Source organism: Schistocerca cancellata, chromosome 9 (genome assembly GCF_023864275.1).
Source record: "Schistocerca cancellata isolate TAMUIC-IGC-003103 chromosome 9, iqSchCanc2.1, whole genome shotgun sequence".
Lineage (NCBI taxonomy): Eukaryota > Metazoa > Arthropoda > Insecta > Orthoptera > Acrididae > Schistocerca > Schistocerca cancellata.
Window position 1 is genome coordinate 220,292,495 of NC_064634.1, and position 19,473 is coordinate 220,311,967.

General features: G+C 40.5%; 2 protein-coding genes across 5 annotated transcripts in view; both read right to left on the reverse strand.

Annotated features, from left to right (window-relative positions):
• Positions 1-19,473, reverse strand: part of LOC126101297 (uncharacterized) — a 557,599-nt gene that overhangs the window by 150,242 nt on the left and 387,884 nt on the right. The window lies entirely within an intron of this gene.
• Positions 5,517-19,473, reverse strand: part of LOC126100743 (cuticle protein 7-like) — a 200,190-nt gene continuing 186,233 nt past the window's right edge. For 2 of the 4 annotated variants that reach the window (XM_049911367.1, XM_049911365.1), the window contains exon 4: positions 5,517-5,809. In XM_049911367.1, the coding sequence (XP_049767324.1) occupies positions 5,742-5,809 (68 nt within the window). In that variant the 3' untranslated portion in view covers positions 5,517-5,741. Of the gene's footprint in view, positions 5,810-7,665; positions 7,862-10,528; positions 10,676-11,769; positions 11,801-19,473 lie in introns of those variants that run through there. The other 2 variants (XM_049911368.1, XM_049911366.1) reach the window with 2 other exon arrangements.

The following is a 19,473-nucleotide window of genomic DNA, read 5'->3' on the forward strand; positions in this document are numbered from 1 at the left end:
ATGATACACTGTACACTAACGAGTTTAGAAAAATTATTATTGTAAAAACAATTTTTGGAAATGAAAAAGAAAAACAGAGACATGTACTGGCAACGACATAGAATAACAACCTTTGTGAAGTCTATATTTGCCTAACAACAAAACATAAATCGTAGAATAAAAAAATAGAAACAATAGCTATAAAGAAATCATTAGAAAGCATTGTTAAGAATGGCTGAGAAACGTTTATTGGAAAATCTAAAAGAACAATTTTTGCCTAACTTTGTCAATGTTTTCCTCAGCATTGACAAACCCCAGACAAAAATTTTGTCACAAGGAGGGAGGCATGTAAGACGTCATGGTCTCCTGACCTTCATTGCTTACATATTCCCCCCTCAAAATCATATTCCGTACATCAAGACGCTTCAATCGAACCCAAACTCGTTAAGATAAAGTCAATGTTGTATGAATTCATGTAAACGATATGCAAATAACAAATAATCACAAGTGTGCACCGAGATCGAAATACTCGAGGTTAGCGTACACACACACACACATTCAAGACACGACGGTCACAAAAGCGTTTAGTTTGGGAGAGGCAAACCGCACGCCAGGAGGCCGGTCCCTTCAGAGGATGAGTCAACCTATCTATGTTGGCCAGCGACCGCCCATAGAGCAGACAGCATTTGCCCAAGTGAAAGGGAGAATGACCCCGTGTTCGGCCTAAAAGCAAATTCCGCTACATTGTGTGGCAGCGCCCTGCCTATGCATTCTTTACAAACATAGCACGCAGTTTCAGAGGTTTTCACAGGGAGACAGCAAACGCCAAACGCTGATGCTACAGATTTCTGGATTGGTCACCTTTAACGAAACGTCATTCTCCCGTTTTAGAAGAGCAATGCTGATTGGCAGATGATATTCCTGATGCCATGAGCTGAAGGAGTAATGGATGTGACCGAAAGATATACCCCTTCACGTCTGGTGTGGAGAGGAGGCCGTTCTGTTGTCACTCTTGGAGCGAGAACACGTAACGAGAGTGTGTACGCTCGTACGTGTACTCAAAGAGCGAGGGACAAGTCTCTCCTCAGTACTTCACTGGGAGAGCACCTCTGTCGAGAGCGAATCGGAGTGCAACTCTATATTGAGTCCTTGCGATTAAGCATTGTTCACTGTGTTGGCCGCCACACTTATTGTGCGGTGTGAACAGACAGAGTTATAGTTAACGCCTGCAAGTGAATTTTTGAGTGGCATCCCGGTGGACTGGTTATCTGACCGGTGTATCACGCCAATAGCTAGACTAGGGGCGAATAGGAGTCCTTCATTTCATCAAGACGTAGGGAGAGTTTGATTGGCGAAGGTCAATCCAGATAGAACGAGAGTTATCTTATTTGTCAGCAGCGAGCGGCACAGACAGCAGTAATCGCAGCTTACGGTATTGTGCGCTACAGCTCTTGCGAGCCCCATATTTCCTCCACAAAAGTACACGTCACTGCATTTCACACGCGCCAGCCTCGACCATACCTAGCAACATTCTAATGGATAATTATTCAAGTTGAGTAGGCGCAGCTCTCAGCCATTGTGCCAAGTCAATAACAATCTTAAGCTTTGTATAGAAATTTCATTAGCGAATCCTATCCTTAAGAGGTGACTTCACATTCGGAAAAGAACCCGGAAATAACTTGTTCAGTTCATAACTAAAAGTGCCATTGTGATTTCTCAGAATTTTTGAAAAAAATAATAATTTTGGTTATTTTCATGTTTTTCTTACACTAACTAGCCCTACTCCAGTACCTAAGTATCCCACGAGTTATATAAGAAATTTTGTGAATTTTCATGTCATTTCCTTACAGTGGACGACTCCAGAAGATATTTATTGCTGAAAGTTTTTCAGGCATTTCTCTTGCGAAAGTTAGGAGCGTCTGTCTGACTTCTGTAGTAGTGTGGGGGTGGAAATTGCATCTTGCAGGAGCCACAGGGTAAAGGGTACATCTCAGATTAATCCGTTGCGCAGAATGACAGAATAGTACCCACACGTTCACAGATCTTCACGGAATACTGTTAACGTTCTTGCTGTAACATCTGCAATTAAAGTGCTGCCTGGCTGATGCTTGTTCATAATGCTGCTTTTTGCCGCGAAAAAAATACTCTTTGTCATTAAAGTAGTAACGTAAAATTATGTTTTGTATTTTAAAACTTGCTAAGCGAATTATTATTTTAAACTCGTTTTATTGTTACAGTTCACATTTTTAAAAGGAATTTGACTGTACCAGGGTTATGCATTTTGGTTTGTTTAAATGTTGAATTCTCTACCTAAATCGAAGTGGAATGCTTAAAATATTTATCTTCTGTCTAGTTTACTGTTTCATGAATCATTTTAAAATTATTTTAAACTTTATTGTAAAATAGTCATTAAGTTCTCTGCTTCTTTATATCAGTGATAACGAATTAGATTTTATAGAAATTATTTTGTTGCTATAGACAGGCTGTATCTTATATCCTCCATACATCGCCCATCATCAGTTATTTTGCTATACAAATAATAAAACTCTTCCACAGATTTTAATCTCTCATTCCCTAATTTAACTACCACATCATCATATGAATTAGTTCTACTACATTCCTTTACAACTGTTCTATTCTTGTTGATTTTAATCTTACAACTTCTTTTTAAGACGTTATCCATTTTGTTCAACTGCTCTTCCAAGTTCTTTGCTGTCATCGGTAAACCTTAAAGTTTCAGTTTCTTCACCCTGAACTTTAACTTCCTTTCCAGATTTTTCCTTCGTTTCCATCACAGCTTGTTCAGCGTACAAACAGAATAACATTAAGAATAGGGTACAACTTCGTCTCTTCTCACATACAGCTTGTAATTCATGACTTTCAACTTAGCCTAGGTTTCGCAGATATTCTTTTTTGTCCTGTATTTTGTTCCCGCTACCTTCATAATTCCACAGAGTGTGGTCCAGTCGATATTAACAAAAGTGTTCCTTAAATCTAAAACGCTATGTTTGGTCAGTATTGTCTGCTTCCTACGACATTTCCCCGGAATCCAAACTGATTTTTTCGAGGTTGTCTTCAACTAATATTTATGAAGGGCACCAGCATTTCTAATGAAACTGATGGTTTCGTAATGTTCTCACTTCTAAGCAGCTGCTTTGGAATACGAATTTATTACAACTGACGGCATTCATCCTGTCCCATGTATCTTGGATATTAAGTGAAATAGTTATGACATGTCCTCCCAAGGATCTCAATCGTTCTGAAGAATATTGTACACTCCAGGGGCCTTGTTTTCACTTAGGTCTTCCAGTACTCGCACAAATTCTTCTCACAGTATCACATCGCTCCTTCGTCTTCCGTCTCAATAATCTTGTTTTCATGTCCGGAATAAGTATCCATAACTCACGTTGGCGAGGCTTGATCATTCTTGGTTTCTCCTTTCGTTTGACGACTGTTAGCATCTGATCATGGATTAACACTTTAATTTGTGAGTCACGCAAGACAATGTGCCGCAGGGCCTACTTCGTGAGGTATTCTCAGTCATCACGTGTCACCACTCATGCGAGAGTACCAATGTGCCATTTATCAAGAAGACAATTCTCGTTCACAAACGACACGTTTCTCTATGATCTCCTTGCGTGATTTTGAGGTAGTCCAGTAGTCGGCAAGATTCACAAATGTGTCTCCCAAAACAAGTATGTGGGACCAGCTTGGGCATCAACTCCGTTCAGGTGCTAATGTCCAGGACATCGGGAACCAGTCACAGTAGTTGTGAGCGAGCTTGCTTCAGGAGAGGATATCACAGCTTTATGAGGTCCTTCCAAAGCCGATCTGTGTGTGCATCCAGGTCAGAGGGGGAGCAACGTGACAGTGGTAAGCAGGCTCACACTGCGAAGTTGTTCGTAAATTTGACTGCATTTTGCAGTCAGTCAAATAACATCACATACCTTCTACCCACTCAACTCCATCCATCCCAGTTTCATTTCATTTTCTCCTCCCATTCTCTGTGCTTCACAGTTTTAGTGAGGCGGTATGTACAATATGTCCCAGGAGGAAAGGGATACGACAGCTACTATCGTTCAAACCGAAAAGATATAGGAAACATGGGCTCTAAAATGCTTACTTAAGAGCTATGAACACATCTTCATCTTTGATTTGCGAAACAAATGTCTTTTCTTTCTGTATTTTGGGAGCAACAGTACAGACCAAAACCAGTTGCCGCGCGAGGCAGCCGCGTTGTATAAGATGTCTTGTCACGGTTAGCGCTGCTCACCCCGTCGGAGGTTCGAGACCACCCTCCCGGGCATGGGTGTGTGTGTTGTTCTTAGCGTAGTTATTTTAAGTTAAATTAAGTAGTGTGTAAGTTTAGGGACTGATGACCTCAGCAGTTTGGTCCCATAGGATCTTAGCACAAATTTCAAAAAGTTTCCAAAACCAAAACAAATTGCCCAGTAAACATCGGCTCTCAAATGCTATGAGGACCTGTACAGCAGATGTTCTTCACGGTAGTGAAAATGAAAAAGTGCTCATAGGTTTTAAGGTAGGCGCTTTACAGCCCATGTTTAGCGGTCATTTTTTCATGTTTTGCTCCATATTAACATCTCTCAAAAAATGGAAAGCAAAGAGCTTGCAATAGACGAAACTTGTTTCACAGTACCAAAGCTGAAGAATTTCTCATAACTCTTAAGGTATGCATTTTAGAGCCCATGTTTACTGCACTTTTTTACTTAGAATGATCGTTCCTGTCATATCCCTGAATATTGACCACTCCTCTGCGGACGCCTCATGCATGAAAAAAGTATTTAATTGGCTACATGCTGGTCATTTACAGTTTTTTCTATTCAAGAATTCCTCTGTAGTACAGAAGGATTTCTTTAATTTAAATTTGAAAGCACTTCAGCCATCTGCCAGAATTTTTTTCTTTTTCATGAGTAGATCGTCAAATAATTTTTATTTTATATGTCAAAGTAAGATTCATTGAAGAATAATGTAGGTCAGTTTCCTTCTAGTGTTGTACTTTTGAATCTCTCTGATTACTGTCAAACTGAAATGAATTGTTGATGAACAAGAAATGTACAGCAAGGCTATAGTTAACATTCATACATAATTTATTTTTTAAATCCTGAACGTTGACATTTATTCCTATGGTGAAAGCAGCCAAAACAAGGTGTTTCAGCAGCTGTGCTCTATTATTATTCCAGTTTACGTTCTCGTCAATACGCACACCTAAAAAGTAACAACTTTCTACTCACTTTATTTTCTCTAGTTACTGTTGTAGGTAACTAGGATATGGAATAATTTTGACAATACAAAAATAGACGCACTGTGCTTTTCCAAAGTTAAAATCTAGCCCATTTCTCCAAAAACAAGCACAAATGTTTGACTAAGTTGTGCAAAGATGAAGTTGTAGCTATAAAATAGAAATAAATAAATAACTGCATCCGTGTTGGGTGATGATTAATGAGTACAAGTAACAGTCGTTTCTCAGTTTCCAGAATTTTATTCATATCTATAAAATAAAAAACAGTAACAAAATATAAATCATTTTACACGTTATACATCATCTCGCAATTGCAGTCTTCTGTTACCGAATGGGATGAAAACAGCGAACTGTCACGAAGGTTGGCAGAAGAAGACATCATTTATTTACAGTTAAAAGATGAGAAAATACGCCGCGTTTCTTGCCCAGTACTTGGAGCAGGGAGGAGCTGGCGTGGCTGGATCAGCTCTTCCTCCGCCTGCTGTCCTGTGCTGAGCTGGACTCAGTAGCCGCCGTTGCTGTACGCGTACCCTGCGTAGCCACCGTCCGTGCTATATCTGCCGCCGTGCCCTGGATACACAACACAAAGGCAGTATACATTTAGAGTTATTTCGTGTGCTTTAGAACATGAAGCAAAGGTGAACATTTAAATCTCATTCGCAATAAATCAGAGGATAGCAACAGTTGAACAATTGTTATAATTAGAGATTTAGAAACAAATGATGGACGTAGTCTTCTGAGTAACGCTCTTCATTTCTTCGCAATCGATTTTTACATAGCAATATGCAACAGCTGTGTGTCTCTAAAACTTCATAGTGTTACCTTTGTGCTGGACTGTACCAGCAACACGTAGTATTAAGCTACATACATACACTCATTCTCTTATTCGATATTGTGATGTGATATACTAAATGGATGAAATAGTATCCACGGCATTTTGTCAGCAACCATCGCAGTATTCGTCAACGCCACAGGATGACTTGATCAGGTAACAGTCCTGAGTCTTGTAACTTCCAGACAGAACTCGAACCCGCAATGTTGCCTTTGACGGGCAGTGCCTCTCACCTAAAGGGCTATCCAGGGAAGATTTTACGGTTTCACTCGTGCTATTTCCTCCCCATCTGTTCCGAACTTCACGGAAGCTCTCCTGCTTAACTGCCTTGACTAGCGGTCTTCGAAGAAATCGAATTACGAAGAAATCGTCAGTAAGAGCATGCCTGCGAAAATCTGGTTGGAGTCGCGATGGGGCACATTTTTAATCCACGAGGAAAGTTGGGAACACCACACAACTGATGCAGAATGGAAGATTCATTCCAAAAGCAAATCCCTTAGCCATTAATCCTCGATCCTGAAGGCTCGACACAACCACACTCACACACATAACACCATTCATTTTAGTAACTGTGAGTGAAATAGTAATTCCAAACACAAACCTCTTAGCCATTTATTCTGAATCCTAATATCTCAACACAATCAATTTCAGTAAGTAGCAATATCAACAATCACGCTTAAAAAGATCTTAGTCAGCACACAAAACGAGTCACCGAAGTGAAATGGAAGTATTATGTGGCGCTGTGTGCTAGAGAAATAATTTATCGTCTATAATGCCATGTCATATTATAAACTGAGAGCACAGTATCGATAGCTATAACACGCATATCCATCAGGGCACTTACCCATTATGAAGAAACTTTGGTTGTATTTTATTACGTATTTCGGTAATTATACTCCGTTTCTGAGCAAGCTTGTTTTTTAAAATGCAGCAAAGAGGATTTCTGCGTCCTAGATAGTAAATTTATACCTCGTTTACATTTTTACTTAGTTTCCTGTTTTGATCACGACTAAAATAAAGGTCAAGCTACTGCCTGCTTCTTATCATGAGCTGTGGAAAATCCGATTGACGGCTCGCAATAGGTAGCAGATTGGACACGTCTCTGAAAGAAGTGGGGTTCAGATCTCCGTTGTGCCGTTCTACTTTACATGAGAAGACAATAGGAGAAATCTATTCGAAAGGAACTCTCACCTAAATTAGCAGCCGATGGGAGATCTGAACCCCCAATTCCTTCCTCATTTCCCCGTAAGAAATTAGGAACCATTTTTAATTATCAGCCGTCAATGGGAAGTCAAATCCTAATCATCCTTCCTTAATCAAACTGTGGAAAAGTTCTCAGCATAAAGACGAAAAGTAATATAATTAATTGATGATTCTAGAGTAAGATAGAACAAAATCCTGAACGTGTCGTGTATGTTGTAATTACATAGCGTTGCTCTTGGTCTGAGTGGAGAACGTCACTACTGTTTCATTGCGTCGGAGTGGCGTTCTTCATTTTTGTCAGCGACGGGTGTATACAATGACATTACTATAGCAGAAGAGTTACCTGTAGCTTAGGAAGCCTGTCGTTTCAAGAGTATCTCGGGGTACTCACCGTGGTGCGAGTGGTGCACGACGGGGTGGAAGCCGGACTTGTCGGCGTGGTACTTGACGGTGCGCACGCTGCCGTCCGCCTCCTTGAGCGAGTACTCGCCAGTCACCACGTCTCCGTCGCGGTGCTCCTTCTGGGAGTGGTGGTCCCCTGTGTGCCCGTCAGACACCCCGTACTCGAACTCGTACTTCGGGTATGCCTGCAACAATCAAAAGTATTAGATATCTCATTCAACAAAGTCTTGACCCCATTACGACGAAGCAGTTTACATATCGCTTAGCAATACGAGAAGACGTTAGCGAGTGTTTAGTACCAATTGTATGATTTCCTTAATGTCAGAGCTAAGCCATTTTTCAACGGCTTGCTGTGACTTGTTGACGAAATACCGAAAACATAAAAGACAGTAATTACGTCCCGTACTTAAGGTATACTAAAACTGAACTCCGTCCGAGCAGGTCTTGGAAGGCCCAACGGTACCGACCGGACGCCGTGTCATCCTCAACCCACAGGCGTCACTGGTTGCGCATATGGAGGGGCTTCCCGGCCGTATGTCACTTTACGAGACCGGAGCCGCTACTTCTCAATCAAGTATCTCCTCAGTTTGCTTCACAAGAACTGAGTGCACCCCGCTTGCCAACAGCGCTCGGCAGACCGGATGGTCACCCGTCCAAGTACTAGCCTAGATCGACAGCGCTTAAACTCGGTGATCTGACGGGAACCGGTGTTACCACTGCGGCAAGGCCGTTAGCTTAGATATACTAATAACTGCAAAAACATCATTTCATTCGTATATTCTGGAATTTCGGAATAATGGTGAATGACTGCATGGTACTTCCATGTATACGACTATTAGCAATTTTTGTCCTTTCTAAAATGATCTGTGTAGGTAGAGAAAGCTCAAGGTTCACTTTCTCAGTGAGGTTGCTTAGAAAGTAGTGAATGAATATATTAAGACTTCTGATATTTTGGCGTATTCAGTAGTCCAGCCGTTAGTACAGGATGATTGAAAACACACAGATCGAAAACTACTGATTTTAGATACTTCAAGTATTTTTGTAGTGTGCTATTAGTTTATCTATCTTAATATGCTACAGTTAGTATTCCATATCGATAACTAAGCTCCAAGCTTTGTAAATAATCCTTCAATTACTACTAGAACGGATTTAAACCACAACGTTTTTATTCCATAATATTATGTGAGCGTCTGTCTTCTCGTGAGCGGAATAGCTGTGTTTCAAAGTAGTCAAGTTTCTTGCCCTCCCAGAAGACTGAATAGACACTTACATTTTCCTCGCCACATGCGTTCTGTATGCTTCATATCCGATGTAGGTATTTTCCTAATAATTCACAATATAAAATGTAAATGTCGTGTGACTAGGGCTTCCCGCCGGATTGACCGTTCGCTGGGTGCAAGTCTTCCGATTTGACGCCACTTCGGCGACTTGCGCATCGATGGGGATGAAAGGATGATGATTAGGACAACACAACATCCAGTCCGTGAGCGGAGAAAATCTCCGACCCAGCCGGGAATCGACCCCGGACCCTTAGGATTGACATTCTGTCGCGCTGACCACTCAGCTACCGGGGGCGGAAATTCATAATATGGAAAATACCAGTTATCAGCGCTTATACGAGGGATATTCGGAAAATAAGTTCCGATCGGTCAAGAAATGGAAACCACTGAGAAAATCTAATAAAGCTTTGCACATATGTGTTGGACGGTGTCTCTAGTATGGCTGTCGGCTGAATCACTTCGGTCTTTTCAGTTCTGAGCGCATGGTGAGCACATAAAGATGCGTATAAAATAGTGTCTCCCGCCAAATATGAGGTCCTAGTGAGGGATTTCGCCTGCTGTTATGCAGCTCACATTACAGAACTGTTATACGGTTCCCACTTTGTGACAATTCACGGTCACAATCTGCAGGGGCTATGAAAATGTTCCTGCAGCGTTTTCGATGGGAAGTGTTTAATCACCCGCACTACAGCCCGTAGTTGGCTCCCTCTGCGTTTAATCACTGCTCACATTAAGTACTGTCTATGAAGACAACGTTTTCACACAGACGACGAGCTACAGATGAGCGTAGAGAGTAGGCGGGAAGCACAGGCGGCTGCCTTCTATGACGAGGGTATTGGAGAGTTGGTACAACGCTACGACAAATGTCTAAGTCGGAGTGGTGACTACGTAGATCAGTGGCTGGAAGCTGTAGCTAACTGTTGCAGATAAAATATTTCTGATTTTCATAGTGGTTTCCATTTCGCGATCAGTCGGAACTTAGTTTCCGAATAGCCCTAGTATAATATTTGAACAGTTGTAGATATAGTTTTGATTTCAATGCTAGGTTGGAAGCAGTCTACTGAAACACTACTCTCTCTCTCTCTCTCTCTCTCTCTCTCTCTCTCTCTCTCTCTCTATGTGTGTGTGTGTGTGTGTGTGTGTGTGTGTGTGTGTGTGTGTGTTTGTGTTTCGTGTATGTGTGTGTGTTTGTGTGTGTGTCTGTGTCTGTAATTGTGCTTGTGTTTTTAATATTAAAAAGATACAAAAACAAACAGAAACAAAATTAATTTCGCTATACTATTCATTATATGATGAAAAGAGACATCTGATACCTGAAATAAATAAGTTGAGGAGAAACTAAATCCTCATTTTCTAGTGTGACAGATCGCCTAATAATTCTGGATGGAGATGCAGTACAAGCTCCGCTGGTGAAGCCATTGTGTGGTGGAAGATTTTACTCTTTAACTAAAGCGACAGTAAATTCCACATGGAACAAGAAATATGACTTCGAATTCCAGACAACAGTCAATGATGAGAAAAATATGACTGTTCTCGCTGAGTATTCTGGCGGCCACGTTTAATGTCACTTACCACATAGTCGACAGCGTGGCCTCCAACGTGGACTGGATGAGCAGGCCCCACCACTGGAGCTGTCTGGTGGGCATAGGAGTGTCCGTGCCAGCTGTGTGACTGCTGACACACAGAGGCGACGACCACCAGCAGGAGGCCAGCTGACATCTGCAAGCACAGTACCACCAGGATAATAATACAATTTGCTTCCTCTCTTTCCTCCTCTTACCCAGCCTATTTTTCACCGGACAAATACGGGGTGATCTCGAATTTTTCGGTGTTTCTTCAGGGATATTTTCTGATCAACTTGGTCTGAAGTATCCACGGTTTCCGGTGGCCCGTTTCATGGTTGTATTGTCGACAATATGAGCTTCGTATCTTGTTTGGAAACAAATCTGTTCTGTTCACTTGCTACTGACAACAGTAACGCCCACTTCATTCGTCACCCTTCAGCTGGCATTCAGTAATTCTCGCTACTGTCTCGATTTTGTACTTACGGCAGTGATAGTTCTACGATAACATAGAACTTTTGCTTCCGCAAATTGTTGCATCGCTCCGTCGTTTGTGTTCCAAGCCTTTTGATTTCATATGAAAGGGTTTTTCGCCTTTGTGAAGGTACCATATATATACAGTCACAAAGATAATTGGGGTAACAAGCCGAATAAATCACAATTACATTACTGTTTCGAAAGGGTCACAGGAGAACACGGGTCTCTCAAATCAAAGCACTCAGAAATTAGAATGAAATTTTCACTCTACAGCGAAGTGTGCGCTGATATGAAACTTCCTGTCAGATTAAAACTATCATTCTAGAAAAGGAATATTCCTTTGTTTGTCTATAGGAATACTCTGTTCTATTTCAATTGCCAGTTCACATTCATGATAGAATGTTATCGAAAAATATCTCTTATGTTGCACCGTTCGAAACTCAGATAAGACAATTAATTTTTTCCCGGCTATCACTGTTATTCACTAACTGATAACTTCAAGCCTTATAAGCCATCTCTTTTCTAAAGTGATTTTGACACTATATTATTTAGCCAAGGAAACTTCTACCAACTTTTCAATTGAAGCATTTCTTTAACATATGGTCTATTTACATAGTGGTTGTGTTTACTACATTTTCCAGTTATCACGAATTTTCTGATTCGCGTAATAGGGCTTTCTACTGAGAAATTGCAAGCCCCAAATTAAGAAACCTGTTCGTTATATTACTTTTCTGATATTCAGAGTCGATGCACGAATAAACACTGGCACCTCACCTGTGAGTGGGCCATTGTTATTTCCCTGCTAAGAGCACCAGTAGACTAATGAAGGTAGCAAGTCACAAGCCTTTTATACTCGGCCGGCATCTCACAGGAATCAGTTTTTTGGTCAGTATTCTGGTAGCCATTGTCGTTACGTTAACAGCAAAAGAAACACCTGTTACAATATACAGGTATGCTGAGAGCTAGCAATGCGACAGTCGTCACGGTTTAATGGGCACTACGGTTCTTATGTTCCATTTCTTCTGTTGGCACCTGTGAAACGAAGCACATTAGACAGACAATTCATTCTGATCACGTAACAGGTGACATGTTTATTTTACGTAACTCCTACAGAGGATTATTTTTAATTCCACCTCGATCTTATTCCTTTTTCTGTTTTATTTTATGGATTACATTGGATCACTTTAGTCAATATTATGAATCAGGATCATTTGTTTCTTCTTGGCCCAATAGTTTTTCATTCTTTCAGATTGTGCCCTTCTCCCCTCACCCAAAATGACCCTTCCCACTCTATTCTAATTTTATTGGTACTGTGATATGTTTGTCCTGAAGTATCTTGAGCGCGTCTGTATTGTCCTTCAAACCTCCGTCGTAATTTGTAATTTCATCATGTCCTCTTTGATCTCTGCGATCCATCTAATTATTCTTCTCAATTTTTCTCCTGCTAATTCTATTTTCCGTTGTCCTCGTCAAATCTTCTAGAAAGGAGACCTCTTTCTTTTTCATTGTACTTGTCACTGGGTCTACTTCTTTATAAACTGTTTCGTTTCAAGTTATTTTTCAGACTCAGTCTTTTTGGTATTTTTTATTTGTGCATGTTCTGACTAACCTTTTTTTCTGTTTTGAGCAGTCTGTGTACTGCTACAGTGTTGGTTGTTTTAAATATAGTTTCGCTAAACTTAACTCCGTCCGAATAGGCCTTGGAAGGCACAACGGGACCGACTGGCCACCGCGTCATCCTCAGCCCACAGGCTTCACTACATGCGGATATGCTTTAGCTAACATATGTTATATGCGACTGTGTGACTTTTGTAGTGCTCCAGATTTGTGGTTATTGAGAGGCATTTTTTGTTATATGTCTTCTTGAGAACATAATGTGTTTTAATCAGTTTGTTTACGCTGCCATGATGTTATCTCCTTAAGGTTGTGTGTTATTATTTATCCCAAGTATTTAAACTTTTCAACAATTTTAATGCTGTGTTCTCCAATTCTAATTTTGTTTGCCAATGGCGGTTCCGTTAGCATTATTTCTGTTTTTTCATAAGATATTTTAAGGTCAATTCTCAAGGCTATTTCCTATAATGATTGTAATTGTTGTTTGGTTTCTTGAATGTTGGTGAAAAGAGTGAGGTCGTCAGCAAATACTTTCTTTTTTTTCTTTTGAGTCATGAGTCTTGTGACTGGTTTGATCCGGCGCGCCACGAATTCCTCTCCTGTGCCAACCTCATCGTCCCAGAGTAGCACTTGCAACCTACGTCCTCGGTTATTTGCCGGGTGTATTCCAATCTCTGTCCTCCTTTGCAGTTCTTGCCCTCTACAGCTCCTTCTAACACCATGGAAATCTTTCACTGATGTCTTAACAGATGTCCTATCATCCTCTCCCTTCTCCTAGTCACTGTTTTCCACATATTCCTTTCATCTCCGATTCTTCACAGAACCTCTTCATTCCTTACCTTATCAGTTCACATAATTTTCAACATTCATCTGTAGCACCTCATCTCAAATGCTCCGATTCTCTTATGTTCCTGTTTTCTCCACAGTCCATGGTTCACTACCATACAGTACTGTGCTCTGAAACGTACATTCTCAGAAATTTCTTTCTCATATTAAGGCCTATGTTTCATACCAGTAGACTTCTCTTGGCCAGGACTGTCCTTTTCACCATTGCTAGTCTGCTTTTGATATCCTCCTTGCTCTAACCGTCATTGGTTATTTTGCTGCCTTGGTAGTAGAATTCCTTCATCTACTTCGTGACCATCAGTCCTGATGTTAAGTTTCTCGCTGTTCTAATTTCAGTTACCTTTCATTACTTTCGTCTTCCTTCAGTTTACTCTCAATCCGTACTCTGTACTCATTAGACTATTCATTCCATTCAGCAGATCATGTAATTCTTCTTCACTTTCACTCAGGATAACAATGTCATCAGCGAATCATATCATTGTCATCTTTTCACCTTGAATGTTAATATCACTCCTGAATCTCCTCTCTTATTTCCTTCATTGCTTCTTCGATGTACAGATTGAACAGTAGTGGCGACAGACTACATCCCTGCCTGACACCCTTTTTAATCCAAGCGCATCTTATTGGTCGTCCACTCTTATTGTTCCCTCTTGGCTCTTGTGCATATTGTATATTACCCGTCACTCCCTAAAGCTTACTTCTATTTTTCTCAGAATTTTGAACATCTTGCACCATTTTACATTCTCGAACGCCTTTTCCAGGTTCACAAATCCTCTGAACACGTCTTGATTTTTCTTTGGTCTCGCTTCCATTATCAGCCGCAACGTCAGAATTACCTCTCTGGTGCCTTTTTCCTAAAGCCAAACTGATCGTTATCTAAACATCTTTAATTTTCTTTTCCATTCTTCAGTATATCATTCTTGTGAATGACTTGTTACATGAGCTGGTAAGCTGATTGTGCGATAATTGTCACACTTGCCAGCTTTTGCAGTCTTCGGAATTGTGTGAATGATGTTTTTTCCGACAGTCAAATGGTCGCCAGACTCATACATTTTACACACCAACTGGAATACTCGTTTTGTTGCCAACTCCCCCGATTATTTTATAAATTCGGATGGAATGTTATGTATTCCATCTGACCTATTTGATCTTAAGTTCTCCAACACTCTCTCAAATGCTGACTGTAATACTGGATCACCCACCTCTTCTAAATCGACTCCTGTTTCTTCCTCTATCACATCCGACGAATCTTCCCCCTCACAGAGGTCTTCAATGTGTTCTTTCCACCTGTCTTCTCTCTCCTCTGCATTTAACAGTGTAATTCCCGTTGCACTCTCCTTGTTTTTAATTTCACCGAAGGTTGTTTTGAGTTTTCTATATGCTAATTCAGTCCTTCCGACAATCAGTTCTTTTTCGATTTCTTCACATTTTTCAGGCAACCATTTCGTCTTAGCTTCTGTGCACTTCCTATTTTATTTCATTCCTCAGCGACGTGTATTTCTGTATTACTGAGTTTCCCGGAACATTTTTGTACTTCCTCCTTTCATCGATCAGCAGAAGTATTTATTGTGTTATCCATGGTTTCTTCGCAGTTATCTTCTTTGTACCTTCGTTTTTTTCCAACTTCCGTGATTGCCCTGTTTAGAGATGGCTATTCTTTTTCAACAGTACTGCCTACTGAGCTATGCCTTATTGCCGTGTCTATAGCTTTAGAGAACTTCAAGCGTATCTCGTCATTGCTTAGTACTTCCGTATCCCACATCTTTGCGTGTTGACTCCTTCGTGACTTATCTCTTTCACTTCAGTCTACTCTACGTCACTACTACATTGTGATCTGAGTCTATACCACTTCCTCGATACGCCTTGCAATACAGTGTCTGATTTCAGAATCTCTGTCTGATCATGATGTAATCTAACTGAAATCTCCCCGTATCACCCACCCTTTTCCAAGTATACCTCCTCCTCTTGTGATTCTTGAACAGAGTATTCGCTGTTACTAGCTGAATTTTATTGCAGACCTCAATTAGTCTTTCTCCTCTCCTATTCCTTGTCTCAAGCCCATATTCTCCTGCAACCTTTCCTTCTGTTCCTTCCCCTACAACCGCATTCCAGCCCCCCATTGCTATTAGATTTTCATACCCTTTCCGTGCAGTATTATCCTTTCAATATCATCATATTCTTTCTCTACCTCATCATCTGCTTGCGGCGTCGGCATGTATGCCTGAACTATGATTTGCTGTCGATTCTGATAATAACAACCCTGTTATTGAACTGTTCACAGTAACACACTCTGCCCTACCTTCCTATTCATAATGAATCCTACTCTCGTTGCACCATTTTCTCCTGCTGTTGATATCGGCCAATACTCATCTGTCCAGAAATTCTTGTCTTTTTTCCATTTCACTTCAGTGACCCCTATTATATCTAGATTTAGCCTTTGCATTTCCCCTTTAAGATTTTCTAGTTTCCCTACCACGTTCAAGCTTCTGACATTCTGCGCACCGACTTCTGTTGATTATTCAATCTTTTTCTGATGGTCATCTCCCCCTCGGTAGTCCCCTCACGGAGATCCGAGATCTGAATGGGGGATATTCAAGAATCTTATGCCAATGGAGAGATCATCATGACACGTTTTGAGCTACAGGCCACATGTCCTGCGGGTACACGTTATTGTCTTTAATGCATTGGTTTCCATTGCCTTCTGCATCCTCATGCCGTTGATCGTTGCTGATTCTTCCGCCTTTAGGGGCAGTTTCCCACTCTTAGGACACGAGAGTGCACTGAACCTCTGTCTGCTACTCCAACCTATTTGACAAGGACGTTAGCTGAGTGAGGGTGACTTCCTATGCCGTAAGTCTTCGGTCGCCAGTGCTGATCATTAATTAAAATTTAAGCGGTGGCAGGTTTCGAACCCGTGACCGATGACACGACTTTTTGATTACTAATTAAAGACGCTACACCTATACGGTTCAACTTTTTGCTATCTTCTTGTTTTCTAACCTTAATGTTCCTTGGATTGTCCTTGTACCATTCCCTCATTATATACTGGAGCGCACAATTAAGTGTTGACACGGCTTCTTCCTGTCTTAAACCAGTTTTTACCAAGAATGATTGAGAAAGTTTCCTTCTGAACTTAATTTCCAGATCTGTATTTGTTAACGTAAGTTATATCACGTTAATTAATTTTGGGTGGGGTCCGAAATGTCTCAAAATTGTTAACAGTGAGGGTCTATAGATAAAGTCATATGCTTTCTTAAAATCTATAAATGTAATTGAGAGTGTTTTGTTTAGTTTGCGACAATAAGCCATGCTTAATTTAAGAGTAATGGCCCAACTGCGCCTTTCCACTTATCCAATCAGGATGTTTCCATGTCATAAGTCTTCTTGGTTTTCTTCTAAAATGTGTAGATTTAAAGATGAGCCCATGGTTTCTGAATCTTTCAATGAGACTTTGCTCGTTTCTATTAGTTTGTTTCTGTGGAGCCCATTTTCCAGTTACATCTCGGTATTTCGTTTCCTTTCCCAGTTGGGCATTAAAATCTCGAATTAAGATGTCTCCTAATAATATATTTATTGACTAGATTTATTGTCTGATCCAAAACATCCCATAATTTTTCTACTTCTACCATAGTTCTCTTTGATAGGGACATGGGCGTTTATGATAGCTTAGATCTTGTTTATGGGTTTCAGAGACAGTTGCGATTCGCGAAGAAATAGTCTTAAAATCGGTTATTAAATCTATCATTTTGAAAGGTCTCTGTTGGATTCCTTTCATGTTTGATTTCTTGAATCTGTTGTCATTTATGGAATAAATTCCTCTTCTAAATTTACTGTGGCGTTTCTGACTATCTGGGAGGAGACTGAGTAGTGGAACGTGTTACTTTTACACATAAACAAGAACGATCTGTCACACTACTACACTTTAAAACACAGTTTATATGTAATTCATGTCACACAGTCTCATACGGAACCTACATCCGCTTTCTGTTATATACTGTATATGATAAGATACTGCCATCCCCCTTCCCTTCTGTGTGAGAGGATGAATGAGCAAATGTATTTCTAGTTGCATGCTTGAGGGTAGCAGACAAGCCTGTCTGCTAGAGAACAGTAGGACCAACGTCGGAACAGGTAGCTACGCTTTCTAAAAGCAAAGAGGTTTCTATCCTTAGTATGGTTCTGTCCGTCCGTTGTCATGTTGGTATAGGAAGCTGCCCCTCTGGCCACTTCCGTTTGTATTTGTGAGCCACCCTCAGAAAGGGACCAGGCAGTCGGTCCGTGGCGAGCGTCTGAAGTGGTAAGATCTCCGGTTAAGCGCGTGTCTGCTAAGTCCGTAGGACAATGGATTTCTTAAGTTCAGCCTAACTGAAAATTTAATCACCTTTATTTCAGGTTTAGCTCTAAAATATCTAATGTTATCTTAAATTGCAGCGCAGTGTAATTCTCGTGTGAAGTTCAGATTATTTTCGGGTAGTTGCTTTGTCACTACTTTGTGCATAAAGTGGAACCACGTGTTGATCAGTAACTCTAACTAAGATCAATCTTAAATGCGAATGTTTGTGTGATTATAACGTCTCGTCTTGACAATATTTTTCAATATAGCAACTTTTCTTTATGTTCAACCCATGTGGGGTGTACTTTGCGAGACCAGTACCACGTGCTTATATAACTGTTTGACCCGTCAGGTTAACAGTAAGACGTTAGTAACCAGTTCGAGGTTTTTCTTTTGTAAATTGCTTTTCGATCTTATTTATTTTAATTATCAAAATTATTGTGGAGTTACACTCTTTGTGTAAACCAAGTTGACCACGTGAAGCAAGTGGTGTAATCATCAAAGTAGCCCTCAGCTATTCTTCTCGCGAAGATTTCACAGAGTTAATATGAATTTAGTATACCAGTGTGTGGTAATTACGTGACGGACAGGATTGCGCTATGAACGTAACTTCTTTGGGTGAAAATTTGAATCTGTTGGTAGTGGTTAACTTTCTCTTGCATACGTTTCAACGTTCTTTGTGTGTTGTTTTATGAATGCAGTGTTGTATGCAGTCTCCCGATCTTGCCTCCATATTTGATGTGTTCCGTAAGATTGCAAACTCACATTTTCACAGTCCTAAATAAGGCACCAGCTCAGTTATAACTCACGTTTAATATGCTGAAATTTCAATGATCAATGTTAAAATAAATTTCCAAATATAAACTGATTTATTTCTTTTTATTTAAATTCACTTTTATATATATATATATATATATATATATATATATATATATATATATATATATATATATATATATATCACCGGTTGTCGTAGGACTGTTAAAAGATTATAATTAATGTTAGTCTCGTTGGGAATTTGGTAAGCTAGACTGGATACCTGGTGAAACAGTTGCGCAGTAATGCAAGGTTAACTTCCCCAGACAGCTCACAGCTTTTAAACCGCTTTCATTGTCCATCAGTACCGCTTTCATCATAGCAAATTAAAGTAACAAACTTACAATTTTCAGATTGACTGTAAACCTGCTCCGAATAGTTGGCTCTGTTCCATAACACTTTGTTCTGGTTCTCCATTCTAAATTACACTACTAGCCATTAAAATTGCTACACCACGAAGATGACATGCTACAGAAGCGAAATTTAACCGACAGGAAGAAGATGCTGTGATAAGCAAATGATTAGCTTTTCAGAGCATTCACACAAGGATGGCGCCGGTGGCGACACCTACAACGTGCTGACATGAGGAAAGTTTCCAACCGATTTCTTACACACAAACAGCAGTTGACCGGCGTTGCTTGGTGAAACGTTGGTGTGATGCCTCGTGTAAGGAGGAGAAATGCGTACCATCACATTTCCGACTTTGATAAAGGTCGGATTGTAGCCTATCGCGATTGCGGTTTGTCGTATCGCGACATTGCTGCTCGCCTTGGTCGAGATCCAATGCCTGTTAGCAAAATATGGAATCGGTGGGTTCAGGAGGGTAATACGGAACGCCCTGCTGGATCCCAACGGCTTCGTATCACTAG